At 44.2% G+C, this 20888-nt stretch overlaps 2 protein-coding genes across 6 annotated transcripts in view; both read left to right on the forward strand.

Moving 5' to 3' along the window:
* Copb1 (COPI coat complex subunit beta 1) overlaps window positions 1–891 on the forward strand; it is a 38329-nt gene extending 37438 nt beyond the window's left edge. The window contains exon 22 of the mRNA XM_050143161.1: window positions 511–891. Within this exon, the coding sequence (XP_049999118.1) occupies window positions 511–570 (60 nt within the window). The 3' untranslated portion in view covers window positions 571–891. The remainder of the gene's footprint in view (window positions 1–510) is intronic.
* The window catches only part of Cyp2r1 (cytochrome P450 family 2 subfamily R member 1), a 700872-nt gene that overhangs the window by 342910 nt on the left and 337074 nt on the right, over window positions 1–20888 (forward strand). The gene's annotated exons all lie outside the window — the stretch shown is intronic.

Here is a 20888-nt window from a genome sequence, read left to right on the forward strand (position 1 = left end):
CAATCTCTTTTTTGAGAACATCTCTGAGCTGAATAAAGGGAGGAAGAATTCATGTCTTTCTTATTTCAATAGTTTAATGTCTTCTGTCATAATCATGTTTTTTTGTTTGAGATAAAAATACATACATATATATATATATGTGTGTGTGTGGTATCTTCTTAGCTGATGTTAATTTAAAATGGCTCACTCTAAGTACTAAAACATTGATTCCTGTGTGATGTTTGTGGAACAGATTCTTCAGAGTTTTTGACAGTACGCATCATCATCACTAAAACCAACCCACTAAAAGTGTTTGGATTCCATGTTGTATGTGATATCATTGAATGAGTGGAGCCTTATTAAGCTGTTGTCAACTACTATTTGGGTGTGGTTTCAGTAATTACATTTTTGTTGAGTCTGGGAATATAGCTCAGTTTGGGGAGTGCTCTCGCAGTGTGTATAGGCCCTGGGTTAGTCCCCAACATCACAAAATTAGATAAAGCATATAAACATCTACTTTCTTCTTTACAGGGAATGGCCTTGAGCCTTGGAGATAAAATCAACCTGTCTCAAAAGAAGACTAGTCTATAAGAATGAATAAAAAAGTCCTTGGAGGTTTATGGTTAAAATTTAGGTGTGGGCTTATTGGACTTCAGCATCTTTTGTATTCTTTTCATACTTTATGTTATAAGGATTCTGAGTTCATGCTGAATGCATTCCAGCCTGTAATTTATAGCCTTTCCCCTAAATCAAGGATGAGTTAAAAATTATAGTTTGTCTTTTGTCTTAATAGTTCCGAATGCTGTCCTCAAAGTATATAATGTTTCTCATATGTACTGAGACCATTTTCACAATACAATAAACAGATCTATTCATAAATTTGTTATTTTATAAATAAATTACTCAATTTTAGATTTGTATCAGTGGGATTTTTTAACTTAAGTCTAAATTTCCATTATAAATTAAATTACTTTCTGGATTGTTACAATATCCATCTTTATGAAGAAAACTTAGAAAGTCAGTGACCCAAAATGGAACAGGTCCTGCTTTACTGTGCTGTTGGTTCCTCATTTTCTGAGATCAGCGGCTCTAAAATTCCCAGTCTTTTCTCACACTTTGCTTCAGCCCAAAAGTTTACAAATTACTTGGGAAAAGGTCCATCTTTTGGCTTAAAGAAGTTATTAAAAACTCTGGCTGACATCAAAATACTGTTCTTGATGATCCTGAATTATAATGAAAATGAGATCATCTAAAATAGATTTTAAAAACTATGTACACTTAGCATTGAGTATATGCACTTGTTAGTATTGCAGTGGCTCGAGCCAGTTACTGGCTACACTAGGAGGGTTAATGTTAGGGGTTCAACAAGCTGTTCCATCATCCAGTTGCCTCTGTTTTTGACTCTTCCCTCCTATCTTGTGTTTGTGAATGCAGTTTCCTGGGCTGGGCTGTCTTTTGGGTTCTATATACTAAGAAAGATTAAGATGGTTTGATCTTTTTACTAAATCTAATTTTTTAAAGATTTATTTATTTATTACATATACACCAGATCTCATTCAGATGGTTGTGATCCACCATGTGGTTGCTGGGAATTGAACTCAGGACCTCTGGAAGAGCAGCCAGTACTCTTAACCTCTGAGCCATCTCTCCAGCCCTGCTAAATCTAATTTAAACTTTCACTCTCTGTCTTTCCCCTGGGCTTTATTCTTTGTTGCCCTTGAATCTATAAATGAGGTCTGACAGAATGGAAATAACATCTTCTGTTTTCAGTGAGAACAGAATGATTTGTTAGGTATGTACAGAGATTAGTACTTTGTAGGATGAAGCCACTTGCTGTTTTAATCAGTAAACCAGAGAGTTACAGGACATTGCAGTCCCAGAGCACTGAGATCTTTAAACTTGGAGAGAGGCAGGCCTGCAGGAGAGGAGTCCAAGGGTGGAGGTTCCTGATGGGAGCTGAGGAATGAATGATGAGATCACTTCCTACACTCTCCTTTTGAACATTATGGATTTCATTAAGTGACGTTAAATTGTAGGCAGAGTTTCTTTGTGTCCCAGCAGTCACTCTCAATCACATGAAAACTTATTAATGTAGCTCAGGCTTGTTTATAACTAGCTCTTATAACTTAAATTAACCCATTTCTATTTATGTATTGCTCATGGCTCATGGCTTTACCTGTCTTTCAGTATGTCTCACTCCCCCTGCATCTCCTAACAACCCTTCAGACTCTGCCCTTCTTCTTCCCAGTGTCCTTAGTCTGGTTTTCCCACCTAACCTAATCCTGTCCAGCTATTGGCCAGTCAACTTCTTTATTAAACCAATCAGTGTAATTTCCACAGTGTACAGGATTATTCCACAGCATTAGATATTCTGAAGGAACAGGATCCACGGCTAATAATTTAGGCAATGCTGCATGTAGTCCTTACTACAGAGTCATAGTGCATATCAGCTTACTAAAGATTCTGAGCAATCCTTCAGTGAAGAAAACAAAATATCTTAATCTTCATTTGACCAGAGACTCCTTCACCATAGGACACCCGTTGACATAGCCTATGCAGCCATAGTCTCATAGTCACAGTCAGCTGGTGAAGTCACAAGGACAGTGTATCCTGGGGTGCTTACTAATGGAGAGGAGCAAGCCACCAGAAGAACCTACTTTACCCTACATTTCAGTTTCCAGGCCAACTTTGCTGAAATTAGACTCAGATTGCCTTGCATCCTGAGTTCTAGGACTGTGCCAGCAGCTCCAGCTCATTGTTTATAATTCATAAAGGAGAAGAAGAACAGAAAGGATGCAGTTGAGTTGCCAGAAGTTAATGACAACTGAAACGTGGTTAGCCTCATTAGCTGCTCTGTGCACCTCTCTGTGCGAGTAGTGATTGGGAGCCAAATTGCATAGCGGCACTTGTTTGGAGGATTTGTTTACAGTGTCACCTTTCAGTTTGATTGTAATGTACACTTAAAGGTCATAGAGGCCCACAGTAGATAATACGGTATAATTACAATTTCAGTGTCTCATAAGAAAAGCATAACTACTACCTAGCACTAAGTACAGGTTTAAGACCCTAGCGTGTTAGACCTCTAAGTACCAGGGCAGTGTCAATTATGTTTTCCTCATGTCTTGACACTAGAGGGAGCTCTCTGCAATTTTCATTTGGGGGTTAGATAAGATTTGAGTTTAAACTTACCTCTAAGAGAAAAAGGCAAGGTGACGTTGTTATTAATTCACTAAAAGAACAAAGAAAAGTTAATATAGGTGTCAGATACAATAAGCAAATTGCTCACTTCACTGATAGAAAATTACCTTGTTCTTTAAACTACTGCAATGCATACCTGTACTTGGAAGGCAGGAGCACTGTGGATTTAAGATCACTGTGTAACACGACAGTCGGAAAAGACAGACCAAGGAGTTTGGATGTCAAAGTTAGCAGTAGTGTTTTGCTACCTGTCAGACATTTCTAATATAATTTAGAAGTTAAAATGAGTGATAAAAAAAAACTCAGAATATGTGAAAAGGCCAGAGAATAAAAATGTATTTAAGAACTCACACAAGGGCCAGTGAGATGGCTCAGAGGTGAAGATACCTACTGCCAAGCCTGATGATCCCTAGGACCCACATAGTGGAAGGTTGTCCTTTGACCTCCACATGTGTTCTGTGGCATTCGTGCACAAATGCACACACACACACACACACACACACACACAAGGTATCATTTGAAAAGACTCAGATATGAAATGTATTGGATAAAGTTTTCCTGATGACCTGTTTCTTCCACATTAGTAAATATTCTAATCAGTTGTGTATAGCTTTTCTCTTAAAGCACAACTGAAGGCTAGAGAGATGGCTTAGTGGGTAAAGCGCTTACTGTGCAGCCATCAAGACAGTTCAAATCTCCAAAGCCCGTGTCAGAAAGGGGATGCTCGGGGCTGGAGAAATGGCTCAGTGGTTAAGAGCACTGACTGCTCTTCAAGAGGACCCGGGTTCAATTCCCAGCACCCACATGGCAGCTCACAACTGTCTGAAGATCCAGTTGCAGGGGATCTGACACCTTCATACCAATGCACATAAAATAAAGTTAAATAAACCAAAAAAAAAAAAAAAAAAAGGGGGATGCTCAGCAGCACACTTTTGTAACTCTACAGTGGGCAGTGAACATGGGTGGATCTGGGGACTTGGTGGTACATGCTTTTAGTCCCAACACTTAGGAGGCAGAGGCAAGAGGATCTCTGAGTTCAAGGCCAGCCTGGTTTATTTATATAGTTCAGGCCAACCACGGGCTACATAGTAATATTCTGAATCAAAAAAAAAAAAAAAAGAAAGAAAGAAAAGGCTAGAGTTAGAACCTTTGCATTGACCTCTAGCTTCTACGTGCATGCGCTCACACATACACACACACGCATACCCGTGTAAGACTCAACTTAGTGATGATTAAGTACCCAACCCTAAACAAGATCTGTACCACTACCTCTAAGTCTAAGTGAATGCCATAGAGAATGGAGAGACAGACAGCCTGAAAATCAGAAGGGCTGTGAGATGCCACCTCCTGGGCATGACAAAGCCAGTGAAGTCACATTCACAGCAGCTGCAACTGCCTGCGGTGAACCCACCCCAAGACTGGACCTATCGGCAAACAGTAATGAATCAAAAAGGTATTTGTAGAACCCTACCCGTCCCTGCTGAACTACTGGCTACTGATAGATTCTAGAGAAGAGGCGGTTATTAAGTCATTACCACGGAGGAGTAACAGGGATAAAAGGGTATCTAGAGGGGAGCTTATAATAATAGCACTTTATATGTAGGTGACATCAAAGAACAAAATAAAAGGTTAATGAGAGTGAATTCAAGGGTTAGGTGTGTAGCTCAGTGGTAGTGTGACGAGCATGTGCAAAGGTCCTGGGTTTAACACCACCCACCAAGAAAAGGATTGCATTAAAATTATAGTCTTCTTGTTGTGATGTAACAGTGTTACTCACCTTACTGCCCTCTGCAGAATCTGGGTACATCACCAGTGTTTTCTCTCTCAAAGCTCCTCCCTGCCTTTCACCTCCACACCTCAGTATCTAAAGAAGTAACAGCGTGGGGCGACAATGTGGTTCCTTAGAGTTTGCTAAATAGAAAGCCTTGTCTACCACTCACTTGCTGTGCGATCTTCAACAATGTGAAGTGTTTAGCTTGTGGCTAGGAGTATAGCTAAGTAGTAGAGCACTTGCCTCGCGTGCCAGGACCTTTGATCTCTGGCACAAAATAAATAAACTCAAATTTTTAAATGTTTTATTTGTGTCAGGTGTACCACTGAGTGCTTTTTCCCACGGCATCTATAGTCCTCATAATGACCCTCCCTGTAAGGAAAAATCCGTATCACCATTTAGAGATTATGGCTGCAGTCTTAGGAGACTTACTCAAGCCTGAAGAGAGATGGCCCCTAATATAAACCACGGCACATTGCAGTTAATCTCATCACTGCTTCTACCTGATCTCCCTGTGCCTATTCCTCCGCTAGAGGGTGCTATGTCTACTTCCCAGATTTGACAGAGTGCTATAATGCCATAGCTATTTGGCGTAGAAGAAACAGTCACTGTAAGTGTTCATTCCTTTTCTTCCCCATTCACCCTCTGTACAAAATGAGCGAGACTGATCTTCACTCTCATTGTGCCTCCCCCAGAATTTGGTTCCTAATTTTATATTCTTCCTGAATGCTTTTTGGTTGTTTTTACTTTTCTTGGGAATTCTGCAGGGAAGCTGACCAAGCTCAGGAACTAAACAACTCAGTAGCCTCAGGAAGTCCCTGAAAATGACCAGATTTACTAGACCTTCCCTCCACATACATATGTCATAAGGCCTGCTAAGGGTCACTCTCAGAAGAGCCTCCTGAAAGAGACAGACCTGCTGAGCTGCCTAGAAGAGGCTCAGATCAGCAAAGCTGCCTGGAGAGACTCTCCCACCTGTTGAGTTCCCTGCAGGCTGTGCAGTGCTCTGCAGATTTCCAATTTGGATGAGCTGTCACCCATGCTGGGGCGGGCTACAGTGATGCAGCTGTCTTTGATTCAATTCTGCTCCTGGAAGTAACCCCTCACCCATATTCCTGGAAGTAGCCCCAATAAACTCATTGGTTCACGAAATTGGACTTTGGTGGTATCCTTGCTTTGTTCTGTTCCCTATCTGGGGTAAATAGACATTTACTTACATCTCAAGAATGGTGACCTAAGTTTTAGCTTTGTAGAATCCATATAAAGTGGAAGGAGAGTGACTCCATAGGTTGTCCCTGACCTTCACATGTGTGCCATGGGATGTGCACTCTTCCACCCCCCACATACACACGCATATAAGAATTTATTTTTAATTCTGTGGATTACACCATGATGTGAAATAACAGTAAGTAAGAAGATATACCATTGAGTGAGAATGTATGTGTTTGCCATTCAGATAGGCATGTTAGCTACATTGCCCATCTCTCCAGGGGAGGAGAAATTGAAATAGATTGATCATATACCTAGTACAGCTTTTAAAGAGATGTTAGCTATCCCACCAACCGTTCCTGCCCCCATTCCAGCTCTTGTGATTTTTTAGATCTGTGATCTTGATCTCTTGGGCTTCAAAATAGCTGAAGCCTCAGCCTGTTTGGGCCCACCCAGAGAGCTGGCATCCCTCATGAGAAAGGCCCGCATTCTCCTAGGAGGGTGGGGACTGACTACAGGAATTTACCAGCCAGGCTGTCAGGAAAATGCTCTCTGACTTCAGGAGCGAGTCTGGGAAATTTACTGATGCACTAGCTGAGCAAACATATTTCTTAAAACACATCTTGTGTGTGTGTGTGTGTGCATGTGTGCATGCATGTTTGTGTGTGCACATGTATGCATGCATGCGTGCATGCGAGTGTGTGTGTGTGTGTATATGTGTACTGTGTGAATCATCAAAAGATTTTCTTTGTGCAAAGTTGTTTGAGGTCACACTGTATCTCCCCCCCAAGTGGCCCCTCACCATAAGGAAAGGTGTGATTATTTCCTCTGCTGAGAGCATGGTTTTCTGAGTGTCTGTGCCAGGGTACCGGGATTCCACAAGCAGACCCATGTGTTCCACAGCTGGAAGCAGACAGCGATGGTCTTTTCCCCATGACAACACAAATTGATATAATTATGTTTCTTCTCATAATTTTTGTATTCGAGACAGGGTTTCTCTGTGTAGCTCTGGCTGTCCTGGAACTCGCTCTGCGACCAAGCTGACCTTGAACTCACAGAGATTTGCCTGTCTCTGCCTCCCATGTGCTGGAATTAAAGACTTGCGCCACCACCGTCCAGCTCTCATAAATTATCTTTAGCACTTTAATACCTGCTGCTGAGCTTTTAAAGAACTCCAGGAGAGTCATGGGAATAGTCAGCTGGTAGACGGTTTGTGGTCTTGCTGTTCGTCCTTGTGGCTGTGTGTGTACTCCTGCTGCTTTGATATTGTATACTGTGTTTCTGCTAGTAAATCATTCCCTGTTCATCAAGTTCAATTAAATGCATCAACATTTTTGTGGTGGCAACAAATAGCAACTTGACTTCTGGGTGCCCACCCAGGTGCCTATAAAATATAGCTCGCAAGGTCTAAGCCCTCGAGCACTGTGTACAAAGCGATGGCCATAGGCACTCTTATGAAATAAGCTCTGGGAATGACATATAAATATGTCTCGGGTTCCGCCTTCAGTTTAACAACTCTGGAAAAGTCCTGGAATGCCCTGGTTATGTGGTACCCGCAGCCTGTAAGATCTCCTCCTCCCTTGTCAGTAGAAGGAATAGCCAAGGCACATCAAGACCCCAGGCTCTTGCTGATGACCTGCCCATCTAGAGCAGCATTGTGTTTTGACGGTAAAAGAGTTTGTACAGTTTGGTGAGTACTTACTTACTGCGGGGGACAAAACAGTGAGCCATAGCACTGTTAACTACCCGAAGTCTTAGAAACTGTGCACAGTGTTAGAGAACACGATGGCTGTTAGAGGGAGCCAGGCATGGCTTCATAAGCAGATGGCTTTTGCACTAAACCACAAAGCATAAATATGCTCTCTGAGTGTCTTAGTCAGGGGTACTATTGCTGCCAGGAAACACCATGACCAAAAGCAAGTTGGGGAGGAAAGGGTTTATTTGGTTTATACTTCCATATTGCTGTTATCACTGAAGAAAGTCAGGACGGGAACCCAAACAGGAGCTGATGTAGAGGTCATGGCGGGGTGCTCCCCATAGCTTGCTCAGACTGCTTTCATATAGAACCCAGGACCACCAGCCCAGGGGTAGCACCACCCACCATGGGCTGAGCCCTCCCACATCCATCACTAATTAAGAAAATGCCTTACAGACTCGCCTACAGCCAGATCTTTTGAAAAATGGTTTCTCAATTGAGCTCCCCTCCTCTGGGATGACTCGAGCTTGCGTCAAGTTGTCTTGAAACAAGCCAGCACACTGGGTGTCAGATAAGGAGCAGGAAAGGGAGTCAAAACTGTTCCAGCCAAGAACGCTTTGTATAAATTCATAGAAATATGTAGCAGAGAGAGGTGGGTTCTGCTCAACTCAGGGTTTTGTAAGAGGCAGTGGCAGACATGAGGCTAAACATGAGAGCCAAGGGTCGGGTCAATAGTGTCAGGCTTGAAAGCTAGGCATGGCAGCACGCAGGCTGAGACAAGAGGGTCTTGAGTTGGAGGTAAGCCTGTGCTACGAGGTAAGCCTGTGCTACATCGCAAGACCCTGAAAGAAAGAGAAAAGGAAAAGGGGAAAGTATAAGAAAAGAAAGGAGGGGGGACTGGAAAGGAGAAGGAAGGGAGGGAAGGAAGAGGAAGGGAGAAGGGGAGAAAGGGAGGGAGGAAGGGAGAAGGGGAAGGAGGGAGAGAGAAAGGGAGGAAGGGAGAAGGGAAGGAGGGAGAGAGAAAGGGAGGAAGGGAGAAGGGGAAGGAGGGAGAGAGAAAGGGAGGAAGGGACAGGATAGACTGAGGCATCTTCACTTCATCTCACCAGGACTGCAGAGCTAAGGACTGTAAGCAGATAAGGAACAAACTCACACTGAGTGACTTTGACCGAACATGGTGTGGAGAGGGCTGCAGGGGGATGGGGAGCGGGTTCAGATTGCAGGTTTTTGTGGCAATGCTACTTTAAAGAAGGAATCCCAGCCCTGTTCTTCCTTCTATAAGATGGGAGGCTATGTACTATACTCCCTGGAGGGTTCCTAATCATGGGTTAAAGAGTCAGAAGCAATTTCATATGGTTGCTTGTTTTTATGACTTCCTGCTTCCTTTCGTTTAGATCATATCATTACCTTTTAAAAGTTTTTTTTTAAAGATGACCGATGCATTTCATCAGTGAGGATTTCCAGGAATGCTGGGGAGGCAAGTGTGTCAGGGAGAGAGCCTGTGGGCTTTGCGGCCAAGTAAACCCAGAGCTGAGTTTTCCCTGTAATTTATTAACTATGATCTCAAGCAAATATATTTTTCAGCCTTTCTCTGCCCCTCCCCAACACACACCCTAGAAAATAGAAATAAATTGTGACTGCAGCCAGGTTTGGGGGAGCGTACCTGAAATCCCAGCCCTCAGAAGCGAAGGCTTGGTGAACTTAGAGCCGGCCTGAGCTACGCAGTATGACCCTGGTTCAAAACAAACAAACGTCATTGAATGAGAATATGCATGGTTGTTTGTACATTGCATATAAAAGTTATCCAACTAGACTTGGTCTCAGCATCAAGCCAAGTGGCTCATGCCTATAACCCAGCCCCTGGGAGGCTGAGGCCGGAAGATTGCTGCCAGTGCAAGACCACTTTGAATTACATAGTGAGTTCTAGGGCTTCCTGCGTTACAGTGAAATGCTGGCTAAAACCCAAAAACCCAAAGATAAAACAACTTTGTCTCACCTGGTTCAAATCTCCCCTCAGCTCCTTCTTTCCTACTTGGCCAGAACTGCCTTCTTATGGGCCAGAAAAGCCCGGTTATGACGGGTGCTTAGTATGCACAGCAAGTGTCCAGCACCTCGACTTCAAGCCACTGTCTCGTAGGCTGCGTGGCCATTTGCACTATCAGAATTTTCCATGGAATTGATTTAGTATGCAATCTGTGTCAAGTTTTTCCAGATGCCACAGCCTTATCATTTTCACATCATTTGGGAAGTTACTCAGCCGGAACTTCCAGTCAGCTCACTCAGACAGAATGCACTGTGTGCCCTTCCTTGGAAGAGCCATCAGCTTTGGGGAGAGGCGGGGGGGGGGGGGGGGGGGGGGGGGGGGGGGGGGGGGGGGGGGGGGGGGGGGGGGGGGGGGGGGGGAACGGACTGGGGAGATGTGATAACTTCTTCCCCCAGTGTTGGGGACCAAAACCAGATAACTGCTTTTGGAAAAGAAAGAAAGGTTTTAGCACCTACTTCTGGCTCAACCCAGCCCCAAGGGTGGAGTCACAGTTACCAGGCTTTGTGTTCACAGGACCCAGCTCTGAGTTTCTGCCTCAGTTTCTCTGTTTCCTTCTAAGCGATGCAGATCAAACCTAGGACTTCGTGCATGCTAGGCAAGCACTCCACCCCTGAGCCACCTTGGCCCCTTCCTTGATTAACACTTTTGTTGGGCGATAGGGCATTTTCACTGCACTATTCAGGGTTTGCTTTTGTGGCACTCCCTGTTTTGGGCAGGCCCTCTTCCTGTCCCAGCTTGTAAATGGTGAATAAAACACAAAGTTTTCGCCCTCATGAGCTAGTATTCTGAGACAGCCACCAACTAAGGTATTTCCAGAGTGCACGAGTGAGTACTGGCAAGAGATGAATGGGCTCATGAGGTAGAGAGTGGCTGGTGGATAGGAGGCGGGGCAGGGCAGGAGGGGACTGAGAACAATGTGAAGTGGAAATGAGGGGGGGCACCCAGAGTTGTGGCCAGACCCTTTGCTCTGGCAGTCCTAACAAGCTAGGCTTGACTGCCCAGCCTCAACAAGCCAACTAGAAGAGCCACTGTGGAGAACAGAAGGGGGTGGTTAGTCAATGTAGCCATTCTGAGAAGGGGGACGAAGGGATACAGTGACACCTCCAAAGTCCATCTTCTAGGGTCTTGACATGAGGATAAAGCAGGGGTCAAGGTGTGGTCCCATCCATCACTAACCAGTGTTGTCTAGGGTTCAGTCTGTCCCACAAGGACATCTGAGAAGCTGCTAATGTTGTGTGGGATCTTCTGATGAGTTTCTGTTCCAGCGGGCACCAAGCTTCAGTTTTCTTCTCCCAGTATGAGACCCTGGGAGAAGTTTCAATTTCTTGAGGTCCTTTATTTCAATCATTTGATAGCCAAGGGGAGGGGCCTAAGTAACTCTGAAATATTTTCAATTCCTTTTAGACATGCTGAAAAGGAAATTAATTCCAAAAATACCTCTTTAGAATATTTCTATTCCTTTTAGTTTACAGAATAGCTAAGATTTTTTCTTATATATATATATATAGATATATATATATATATGTGTGTGTGTGTGTGTGTTTGTGTGTGTGTGTTGAGTGTAGTGAGCATACATGTATGCATATTCACATACATGTCTACATGTCAATGTGTGTACAGGGTGCAAATATGTATGGGTTCCTATGAATACATGGGCCACGTGCATATGGAAGCCTGAGCTTGCCATCAGGAGTCTTGCGTGCTTGCTCTCCACATCATTCACGGTAGCAGGTTCTCTCCGCTGACCCTAGAGCTGGCTGATGTGGCTAGTCTGGCTAGCCAGCTCTTCTAGGGATCACTGTCTCCATCTGTGGAGAGGAGGAATTAGGGCTCACAGAGCAGTCACAGCAGGCATGTGACAAATGACCTTTAAAAACTGCAACACCGCTTTCCTGGGAGAGCTGTTCACACGCTGACCCACTGGCCTTTCCTTTTCCAAACGAAGTGTGGCCCTCAGCTCGCAGCAAGCACGACAGCAAGCTAGCTGGGAAACGGGGGCTGTGCTTTCACACGGCCACCGCATGTTGTTGACAGTAAATTGCAAAGAGCTTAAGCAAGAATACGGATGCAGTGTTCCCATGGCAGCCAGGCCTTCAGCACACTCGTGGAGTATGCTCCCGCATGAGATTGAGAAGCTTCTTCCTCTCTTTTGGCCCAAGATTGATACGTACTGTGAGTACGCAGCGCTGGAGTCTGGTGGGGTCTCCTCTGCTCTGGTACGATGAAGGAAGGGTCAGCTCAACCGGCGTTTCTCCTAGAAATGCGACTCGCTCAGACTCAGTCATCCCTTCTCCAGGCTCACGCAAGGCTCCGTGTCCCACTGCTGTACCGTATGGCACGACGTAATGTGTTACCGTGTCTGTCTCTCGGTCTCGGAACGCCAAAGTTATCAGTCCTGGCTGCTTCATCTCACCGTCACCCTGCCTAGCTCAGTTACTGACAAAGAGTAGCGCTCAGTAAATGTTTTAGTGTTTACCCAGCCTTCTTCCCCAGCCCGTTCTAAATTTAGAGCACAGAACCAAGCACTTGGCTGCAAACGCTGCCATGAAGTCATGATGCAGTAATAGTAATAGCAACCTGTATGTGTGGGTTCTTACGGTTCGCACCTCCCACGCGCCCACGTGATCCGTGTGATAATCCCGACGGGGTTCATTATTTCACAGTAGGAAAACTGAGCTCAAAGAGCTGCAGTCAGAGGCTAGATTGCTCAGCAAATAAGTGGCGGGCCCTGACCTTTGACCTCGGCCTCTCCCCTCCTGCATTCTTACAGCTGGCTCGGTCCTTGAGACTACTGAAAAACAAATAAACTGACAAAAATGTCTACCAACCCTAGTTTCCAGAGGAGGACTGTTCCCCGCTTGGCTGCCTGTCAAGGTCAGCCCTCCCCTGAGCCCTCTCCCTGTGTGCCGGGGCAGGCAGTGTTTTCCTTCTTCCCCATTGGAGCTTACCTTTTGCTTCACTCCTACCGGGTGCATCAGACCCTCTCATCCGCGGCCTTTGGTTTATATGGCTGGTCCAAGAACAGAAGGAATGGTAGGCTTTGTGTTGGAGGCTCATACTATTTTTTTTTTGTATGTGAATGTTTTGCCTGTATGTATGTATGAATGCATACCACAGGCAGGCAATGCCCCCCCCCCAAACCAGAAAAGGGTGTTGGAGCCCCAAAGACTGGAGTTAAGGGTGGTTCTGAGCCATGCGGGTTCTGGGGACAGAACTCACCCAGGTCCTCTAGAAGAGCAGCCAGTGTTCTTAACTGCTGGGCCATCTCTCCAGTCCCCATCTCTTTATTCTTAATTGTTGGCCACAGTAACCACCAGAGCCGCAGAGCCACATCAACCATGGGTTTCCAGGGTGGAAACCTGGACCTTCTCTTGTCCTGCAATGGTGCTCCACTTTAGAGACCCTAAGGTCTACTGTAGCAATCTCCTGTCCCCTCCCCTACACCAGGACTGCTCTTGGCTTTCTACTGTATAGGAAATGTCAAGCTGCAGGTGCCAACTCCCTCAGTCTCCTGCATCTCCCGCCTCCACACGGGCGTATTTAGCTAACTACATTCCCCTGGCTTCCTTCCTGCCCATATAAAAGAGGGTCAGGTCTCTTTTCTAAGGCCTGTCACTGTCCCTTCCACCACCTCCAAGACCAAATACCATGCCATCTGCTTAGCCACTCCTCAAAACACAACTCTTCTCTGTCACAAGTTAAACACTTTTCTTCTATTCCTTACCCTAGCTACTCGTATCTTTCTCCTTTCCTTCGTAATAGACTTTATCGTCTACCTTCCCTGTAATGGATATGGTGGTGTTCACCTAATATTCTATCTGCTTCCTGCATTTTCCAGCAGCTTCGTGGCTAACTTGTATGGCACTCGAGACCAAAGCACAGATTAGCTAGCTGGCCTGGGACCCCCTCCCCCGCACTAAACTCATCCCCCGTGATCCTTTTGCTTTCCGGGTTTTATGAATCAGTTGGAGAGGAAGTTGGGAATTCCACTCTCAAGATGTTGGAAGTAGGGTTGGGGCATGGCCGTGTGGCAGGGCATTCTCTCCTAGCATGCACAAGGCCCTCTGGGCTCCATCCCCAGCGAAATAAAAGAAAGAGGAATTGCCATCACTCTGAGCTCATCAGTGACTCTGTAGAGCAGGCTTGTCCCATGCTACCCACTGCCTTGTAGGCGTAAGATGCAAGGCTTTGTGATCTGAGCATGGTGGTTCAGGCCTTGCCATCCCAGTCCTCGGCAGACGGCAGCAAGGAGGAGCAGGCATTCAGGGTATTCCCTGGTTACAGAGTGCGTTAGAGGCTAGCTTGGGATACATGAAACCTGTCTCAGAGATAAGAAAAGAAGCAAATAAGTTTTGTGCTGCCACTGCTGAAACTTCAGGCTTCTTCTTAGTCCCGTGTCGCCTAGCACTTTAACGTTTTAAAGAAAACATCACTCCAGGCATGATTTTTAGCCTTTTCCCTGTTGCCATCTCTCATGAAAATGCCACCACAATTGTCCTGTTTATACATCAACCAGTTGACCCAGGGAACTATCCGCCTCTGAAAGCTTCTTCCTCTTCTAGCTGACGGGACACTGCCCTGTCTTGGTTTTCTTTTCGTTTTTCTGAATATGAGATTTGTAGGTAAACAGGATTGGTTTCTCTGTCAGAGAGGAATCACAGCTTGTATCGGTTTGAGCCTTGTTTCATTTAAAGATTTATTTTTATGTTTTAATCATGTATGTGTGTGTGTGTATTGTGGTGTGTTTGATGTCCACACATGAGTCCAGATGCTCCGAGAGGCCAGAGGGGTCAGTTACTCTTGAAACTGGCATTACAAGCAGTTGTGAGCTTCCCAACATGGATGCTGGGAATTGAACTCAGGTCCTCTGCAAGAGCAGCCTGTGTTCTTAGTTACTGAGCCATTTTCCAGCCCTTGAAACTTATTTTTAAAAACGTCTTTGACTTTCTAGTTTAAGTGCATCAAATTGACTTCCTTGGCTCTCACTGTGTAGCCACAGGCTAGCTTTCCACCCTTATTTTTTGTTTTGTTTTTTTTTTGTTGTTGTTGTTGTTGTTGTTGTTTTTCGAGACAGGGTTTCTCTGTGGCTTTGGAGCCTGTCCTGGCACTAGCTCTGTAGACCAGGCTGGTCTCGAACTCACAGAGATCCGCCTGCCTCTGCCTCCCGAGTGCTGGGATTAAAGGCGTGCGCCACCATCGCCCGGCTCCACCCTTATTTTTTGCTACTTATCTTTACATGGCTTACACTGTGCCCAGCACAGGCTCGATGAGTAGTTTTTCTTCGCATGTTTTTCCTATACTGCTCTTCAACAAACTGTGGTGGGAAGCCTGAATACTCAGGTTCAACAGAATGAAATTAGAGCTACATCTCTCACCCTGCACAAAAGTTAGTTCAAATTAATTAAAAACCTAAATTTAAAATCTTAAACACTGAAACTTCTAGGAGAAAAGATACGGTAGACACTTCAAGATTTAGGCATAAGAAAGACATTTCTGAAAGGCCTCCAAATGCACGGAAAACCCCAAGAACTGGCAAGTAACAGTGCATGCAATTAAAACGCTTCTTTGACACAGAGGCAAACTGATCATAGTGAAGGGACAGCTAGGACAGAAGGGAGGAGAGCCTTTGACAACTCTACTTCAGACTTCACGTTAACATCTAGAATATTCTGTGAGAGCCAAAGTTACATTTTAAGTTTTAATTACTCTGGCAAGGAGACCCATGAAACAAAAATGCCTCTGATCTGCAAGCCCCTTGCTCAAGTATGGCCCAAAAATGTGAGCCTATTCCACCTTGTCTGAATGTCAGAGTTAGAACTTGCTCAAAGTTGTTAACAAGTGTGGCCGCACATCCCTGACCTAGGGTGTGGTTGCTTGGTGTTTTGGACATTGAGAGGTGTATCCTTTCCATCCTGACCAAAGGTCAGAGAATTCAGGCATACTTCTGTCCCTTCTTTTGAAATTGGAGGTTTGACCTAGGGAATGGCTGCCTTCAGGATACTTGGTCTAGGGTGGGTTCACTGTCTAAACAACAGAATGCTTTTCTCAAGAATTAATGAATTGATGTCTCAAGTATTGGGGAAGGTTCTGCTTGTCCTTGGTGTCATGTTAAAGTAGTCTTTTGCCTTCTTTCCCCCACTTTTGTATTGGAAAGTGTGTGGAAAATTAAACATAGGTGAAATCAGAACTCAGTATGCAGGAGACCAAGTTGCCATCCCAATACTGTCTTGTGTCCCTGTGATTCTTTTTTTCTCGGTTCCTCCTACCTAACTTTTCTAATCCTCACGCTCCTACCCCGAAATATATACCGTGGCTAAGACTGCGGCAGAAGTCACCACAAAAAGGTGGTTCATGACATCTGGCAGTCCAATGTGGTGTGGCTCACGACACCCAAGGACAAATGCTTCCTAAAATTCTAGTGGCATTGTTTGTGGAAGATAGCAAGTCACAGATTTTCACTGCCCAAAACAAGTTTGATCGACCCAACTACACTGGATGAGCTTGATCACACATGGGCAAACAGGAACTACATCAGGATGTATGCTTGCCCCTGATTGGACCTGTTGGGAAATATGGACTGTGGGTCCAACCCATTTCCTGCAATCCTGGGTATGGACCTGGTCAGAACCCATCCACCTGGCCAGTGTATAATTAAAGCTTTCTTCTAATTTGGCTTTAAACTATGGTAATGGTCTTATTCTCAACTGGTGGGATTAACAATATAAGGAACCACAAACATAAAATGCCAAAACAAATATTCTAATCAATAAATGGGCTAACAGGTTGAATAGACTATTTTTTATTTATTTACTTGCTTGCTTACTTACTTATTGGCTTTCTTGTTTGTTCATTTGTTTTTTTGTTTTTTGTTTTTTGTTTCTTTTTGAGATAGGGTTTCTCTGTGTAGCCTGTGTAGCCTGTCCTCAAACTCGCTCTGTAGATCAGGCTGCCCTCAAACTCACAGAGATTCATTATTGGCTTTTTTTAATACAATATATTTTGATCATATTCTTACCCCTCTCCCAACACCTCCCAGATCCCTCCCACCTCTCTACCTATACAACTTCATAAGAAAATACACCACACACACACACATACACACATGAACAAAAATTAAAAGAAACAATCAAACAAACAAACAAAATATCAAAGCAAAACAAAAATTACATTCAACAAACGGAGTCAAGCAGTTGGTCAACTCCTCCTGAGCTCGGGGTTTGCCCTACAGTGCTGTTGATCTACCCAGTGTCCCACCACTGAAGAAAGCTGATTTCCCCTCTCCAAGCAGGATCCATCACAAACAGCTTTTTGCTTAGGGGTGGAACTTGGAGCCTACTTTCCCTTCTCTATGCTGGGATTTTGTTGAATAGATAATTCTTAAATTATGAGACACAAATGGCCAAGTATTCAACACGCATAGCCATTAAAATGTACAAGGATACGTCAGGGTGTATGTTTGCCCTGACTTTGAGATTCTGTCTCATCCCAACCAGAATGGCTATCAAAGAAGCAAACCACAACTAACGCTGGCTAACTTGGGGGTTGGGGTGGGGGGTCCTCATTCATTGCAGGTAGGAGTGTGAACTAGTGCAGCCGCTGTAGAAATCAGTACTGGGTTCCTCAAAAACTAAAAATAGACTCAGCCGTACCATTCACGGGCACATTCTCTCTCCCTCAGATTTTCTTATGCATGCCACTTACATGCTGAGTGCCATGGTTAGAATAGGGCATTGGATCCCCTAGGATCTGGCATTATGGGTGGTTGTAAACCACCATGTGGGTTCTGGGGATCAAACCAGGGTCCTCTGTAAGAGCAACAAGTGCTCTTAAACACTGAGCCATCTCTCCAGCATCCACCCACCAAAGAACTCTTAATAAATTCTTTCTTTTTGGTTATTTATTTATTTATTTATTTATTTATTTATTATGTATACAGTGTTCTGCCTGCACACCAGAAGAGGTCACCATATCTCATTACAGATGGCTGTGAGTCGCCATGTGATTGCTGGGAATTGAACTCAGGACCTCTGGAAGAGCAGTCAATGCTCTTACCCTCTGAGCCATCTCTCCAGTCCCAGGACTCTTAAGTTGTATCATTGAGACATTTACACAGTTATACATACCATGTTTGTTGCTTCACTTGTCATAAAAACCAGGACCAGATGTCTATCAAAAGATGAACAGATGAAGAAAATATGCACATAAACAGTAGTGCTTTACTCGGCCATAAGGAAAGATGAAAGCATGGCATTGGTAGGAAAATGGACAAAATGGAAAATTATATTAAGCTAAGTAACCTAGAAAGATAAATACCACATTTTCTCTCATATGTGGTCTTAGGCTTGAATCTTCATATGTGTGGAGTGGAGTGTGGGTCATGAACCTAGAAAGGGAACCTTGAAAGGGGAACAAGAGGCTTAAGAAAGGAGGGAGCGGGGAAGGGTTAAGGACTGCCTAGTATAGTCATGGAATGGGAATGGATGCATGCCTGCTGAGACAGAAGGCTGTCACCCCATGCTGCTCACTCTCTAGGTGACCAAGGACAGGCATCTGGACATCTTCAAGACAGACTATTGAAGCATTTTCTGAACGACCTATTAAGTCAAGATAGAAACAGATAGAACATCCGGCATGACATGTGAGCTGCCCTGATATAAGGCATAGTCAAAACATCAACACGTGAGCTACTGAATCAATAAGTCACACTCATACCTCCCCCCACACACACACCTGACATACATCTGGCTACATAGCCACATGTCTTAATTTCTTTTCTATTGCTCTGACCAAGGCAACTTATAAAAGAAAACATTTAATTAGGGGTTTGTTTACAACTTTAGAGGGTGAGTTCATATCCACCATGGCTCGTAGCTTGGTGGCAGGCAGACATGGCATTAGAGCCATAGCTGGGAGCTTACATCTTGTCTGAAAGTTGGAAGGAGAGAGAGGGAGACTGGACCTGGTGTGGGCTTTTTAAACCTCAAAGCCCACCCCCAGTGACACACTTCCTCCAACAAGGCCACACCTCCTAATTTTTACCAAAACAGCTCTGCTAACTAGGGACCAAATAGTCAAATATATGAGCCTATGGGGGACATTCTAATTCAAACTGCCATACCCAGGCTGATCTCAGATTTGCAGCAATCCTCCTGCCTCATCCTCCCAAAGTTTCTGACAATCTGTATGAGCTACCAGACATACTCAATTATTAGTAATATTTAGTGTCCATTGTTAAGAAAGAACAGGAAACCAAAGGACAACAAACACCAGAAGAAACCATCTCAGAAGAGTTAAAGACCCAAATAAACAAACAGATTAAAGTTATTCAGAGGGAACAAAGATGATTCATGAGAAGAGAAACTTCTGCATTAGTATAATTAATATGCTCAAAAAGCTAAGCAAAGATCACGTCTGCTGTAAAAAGACAGCTGAAATTCTGTGTGTGTGTGTGTGTGTGTGTGCATGTATGTATGTATGTAGTTAGCTAATGTGTATGAGTGTTTTGTTTACATGTATGCCTGTGCACCATGTGCATGTCTGGTGCCTGAGGAGGTCAGAGGAGGTTATCAGATTCTCTGGGACTGGAGTCAATGATGGTTGTGAGCTGCCATGTGGGTGCTGAGAAGCAAACCTGGGTTCTCTGCAAGAGCTGCAAGAACTCTAAAGCATCTCCCCCACCTCATAGTTGCTCTTTCTAAATACAGGAACATGTACAGCACATAGTGAGGACTTTTGGAAATTCACAACAAGACAAGAAGATTGGAGACTTCAGCTAGGGAAATATCCCCAAAACAAAGGGGAAATTCAGAAGCTGGTACAGAGGAAAGACAGAAGATTAAAGGCATAGCCTTTGGTGCTGATGTTCAGATGGTGGGAAATTTTGAGAACTTAAGGAAAAAAATCATCGAATGAATGAAAACTTTCCCTTCACTGGGGTGATGGCTTTGGTTTGCTTCATTCTCACACTGAAAGGGCCCAGAGAACACCTAGCATGTTAAATGAAAACTCCCCTATCTCAGCAGATGATGAAATTCTGAGCATCCACTCTGAAATTCCCAAGCATCAGGAACAAAGAGAAGATTCTATGGGGCTTGATAGTATACCCAACACTTCTAAGGCCAAAGCAGGAAGATTGCCTCAGGTCTGAGGTCAGCCTGAGCTACATAGTAGGTTCAGGACTACATAGTGAAACTGTGTCAAAAAATATTGTTTGGTTTAAGTGTGAATTATGTCCCAAAGGCTCATGAATTTAAGGTTTGATCTCTAGCTCTTAGATCTGATCACTAAGAAATGAAAAAAGAGGGCTCTGCTCTAACTGATGGCTTAATTCATTGGCAGAGTCGCAATTAGCGGGTATTGTTGGGAGGGGGTGGGTGATGTGGTCTTTCTAGATAAAGCTGGAACAAGCTCTTTCTTCCAAGTTGTATCTCTACTAAGATAGCTTATCTCTGTTAAGTGTTAAGATATTGATATGCTCTCTCTCTCTCTCTCTCTCTCTCTCTCTCTCTCTCTCTCTCTCTCTCTCTCTCTCTTTCTCTCTCCTTCCCAGTGACCAGGACATAAGCAGCTTTGCTTCTCCACACCACCACACTGTTTCACCATAGCCCAGAAACAAGGAGCCAACCAACCGTGGTCTACAACCTCAGACTATGAGTCCAAAATGAGTCTCTCCTTTTTATTTTTAAACAATGTTTGTCTCAGGTATTTGTCCAAGCAGTGAAAAGTCTACCACTCACACAGTCAGAAAGAGAATGACTTAAATATTTTTTTGGTTTGTTTTTCAAGACAGGGTTTCTCTGTGTAGCTCTGGTCATCTTGGAACTTGCTCTATAGACCAGGGTGACCTCAAACTCAGATCTACCTGCCTTTGCCTTCCCAGTAATGGAATTAAAGGTGTATGACACCATTCATGGCCCAGACTGCAGTATTTTTAATATTAGTTAGAGTCAGAAAAAAAATGGAGCAATGTCTCTTAAAAAGTGTGTGTACTG

Source organism: Alexandromys fortis, unplaced genomic scaffold, assembly GCF_014885135.2.
Source record: "Alexandromys fortis isolate MF-2015 unplaced genomic scaffold, M_Fortis_MF-2015_v1.1 scaffold_45, whole genome shotgun sequence".
In the NCBI taxonomy this organism is placed as follows: Eukaryota; Metazoa; Chordata; class Mammalia; order Rodentia; family Cricetidae; genus Alexandromys; species Alexandromys fortis.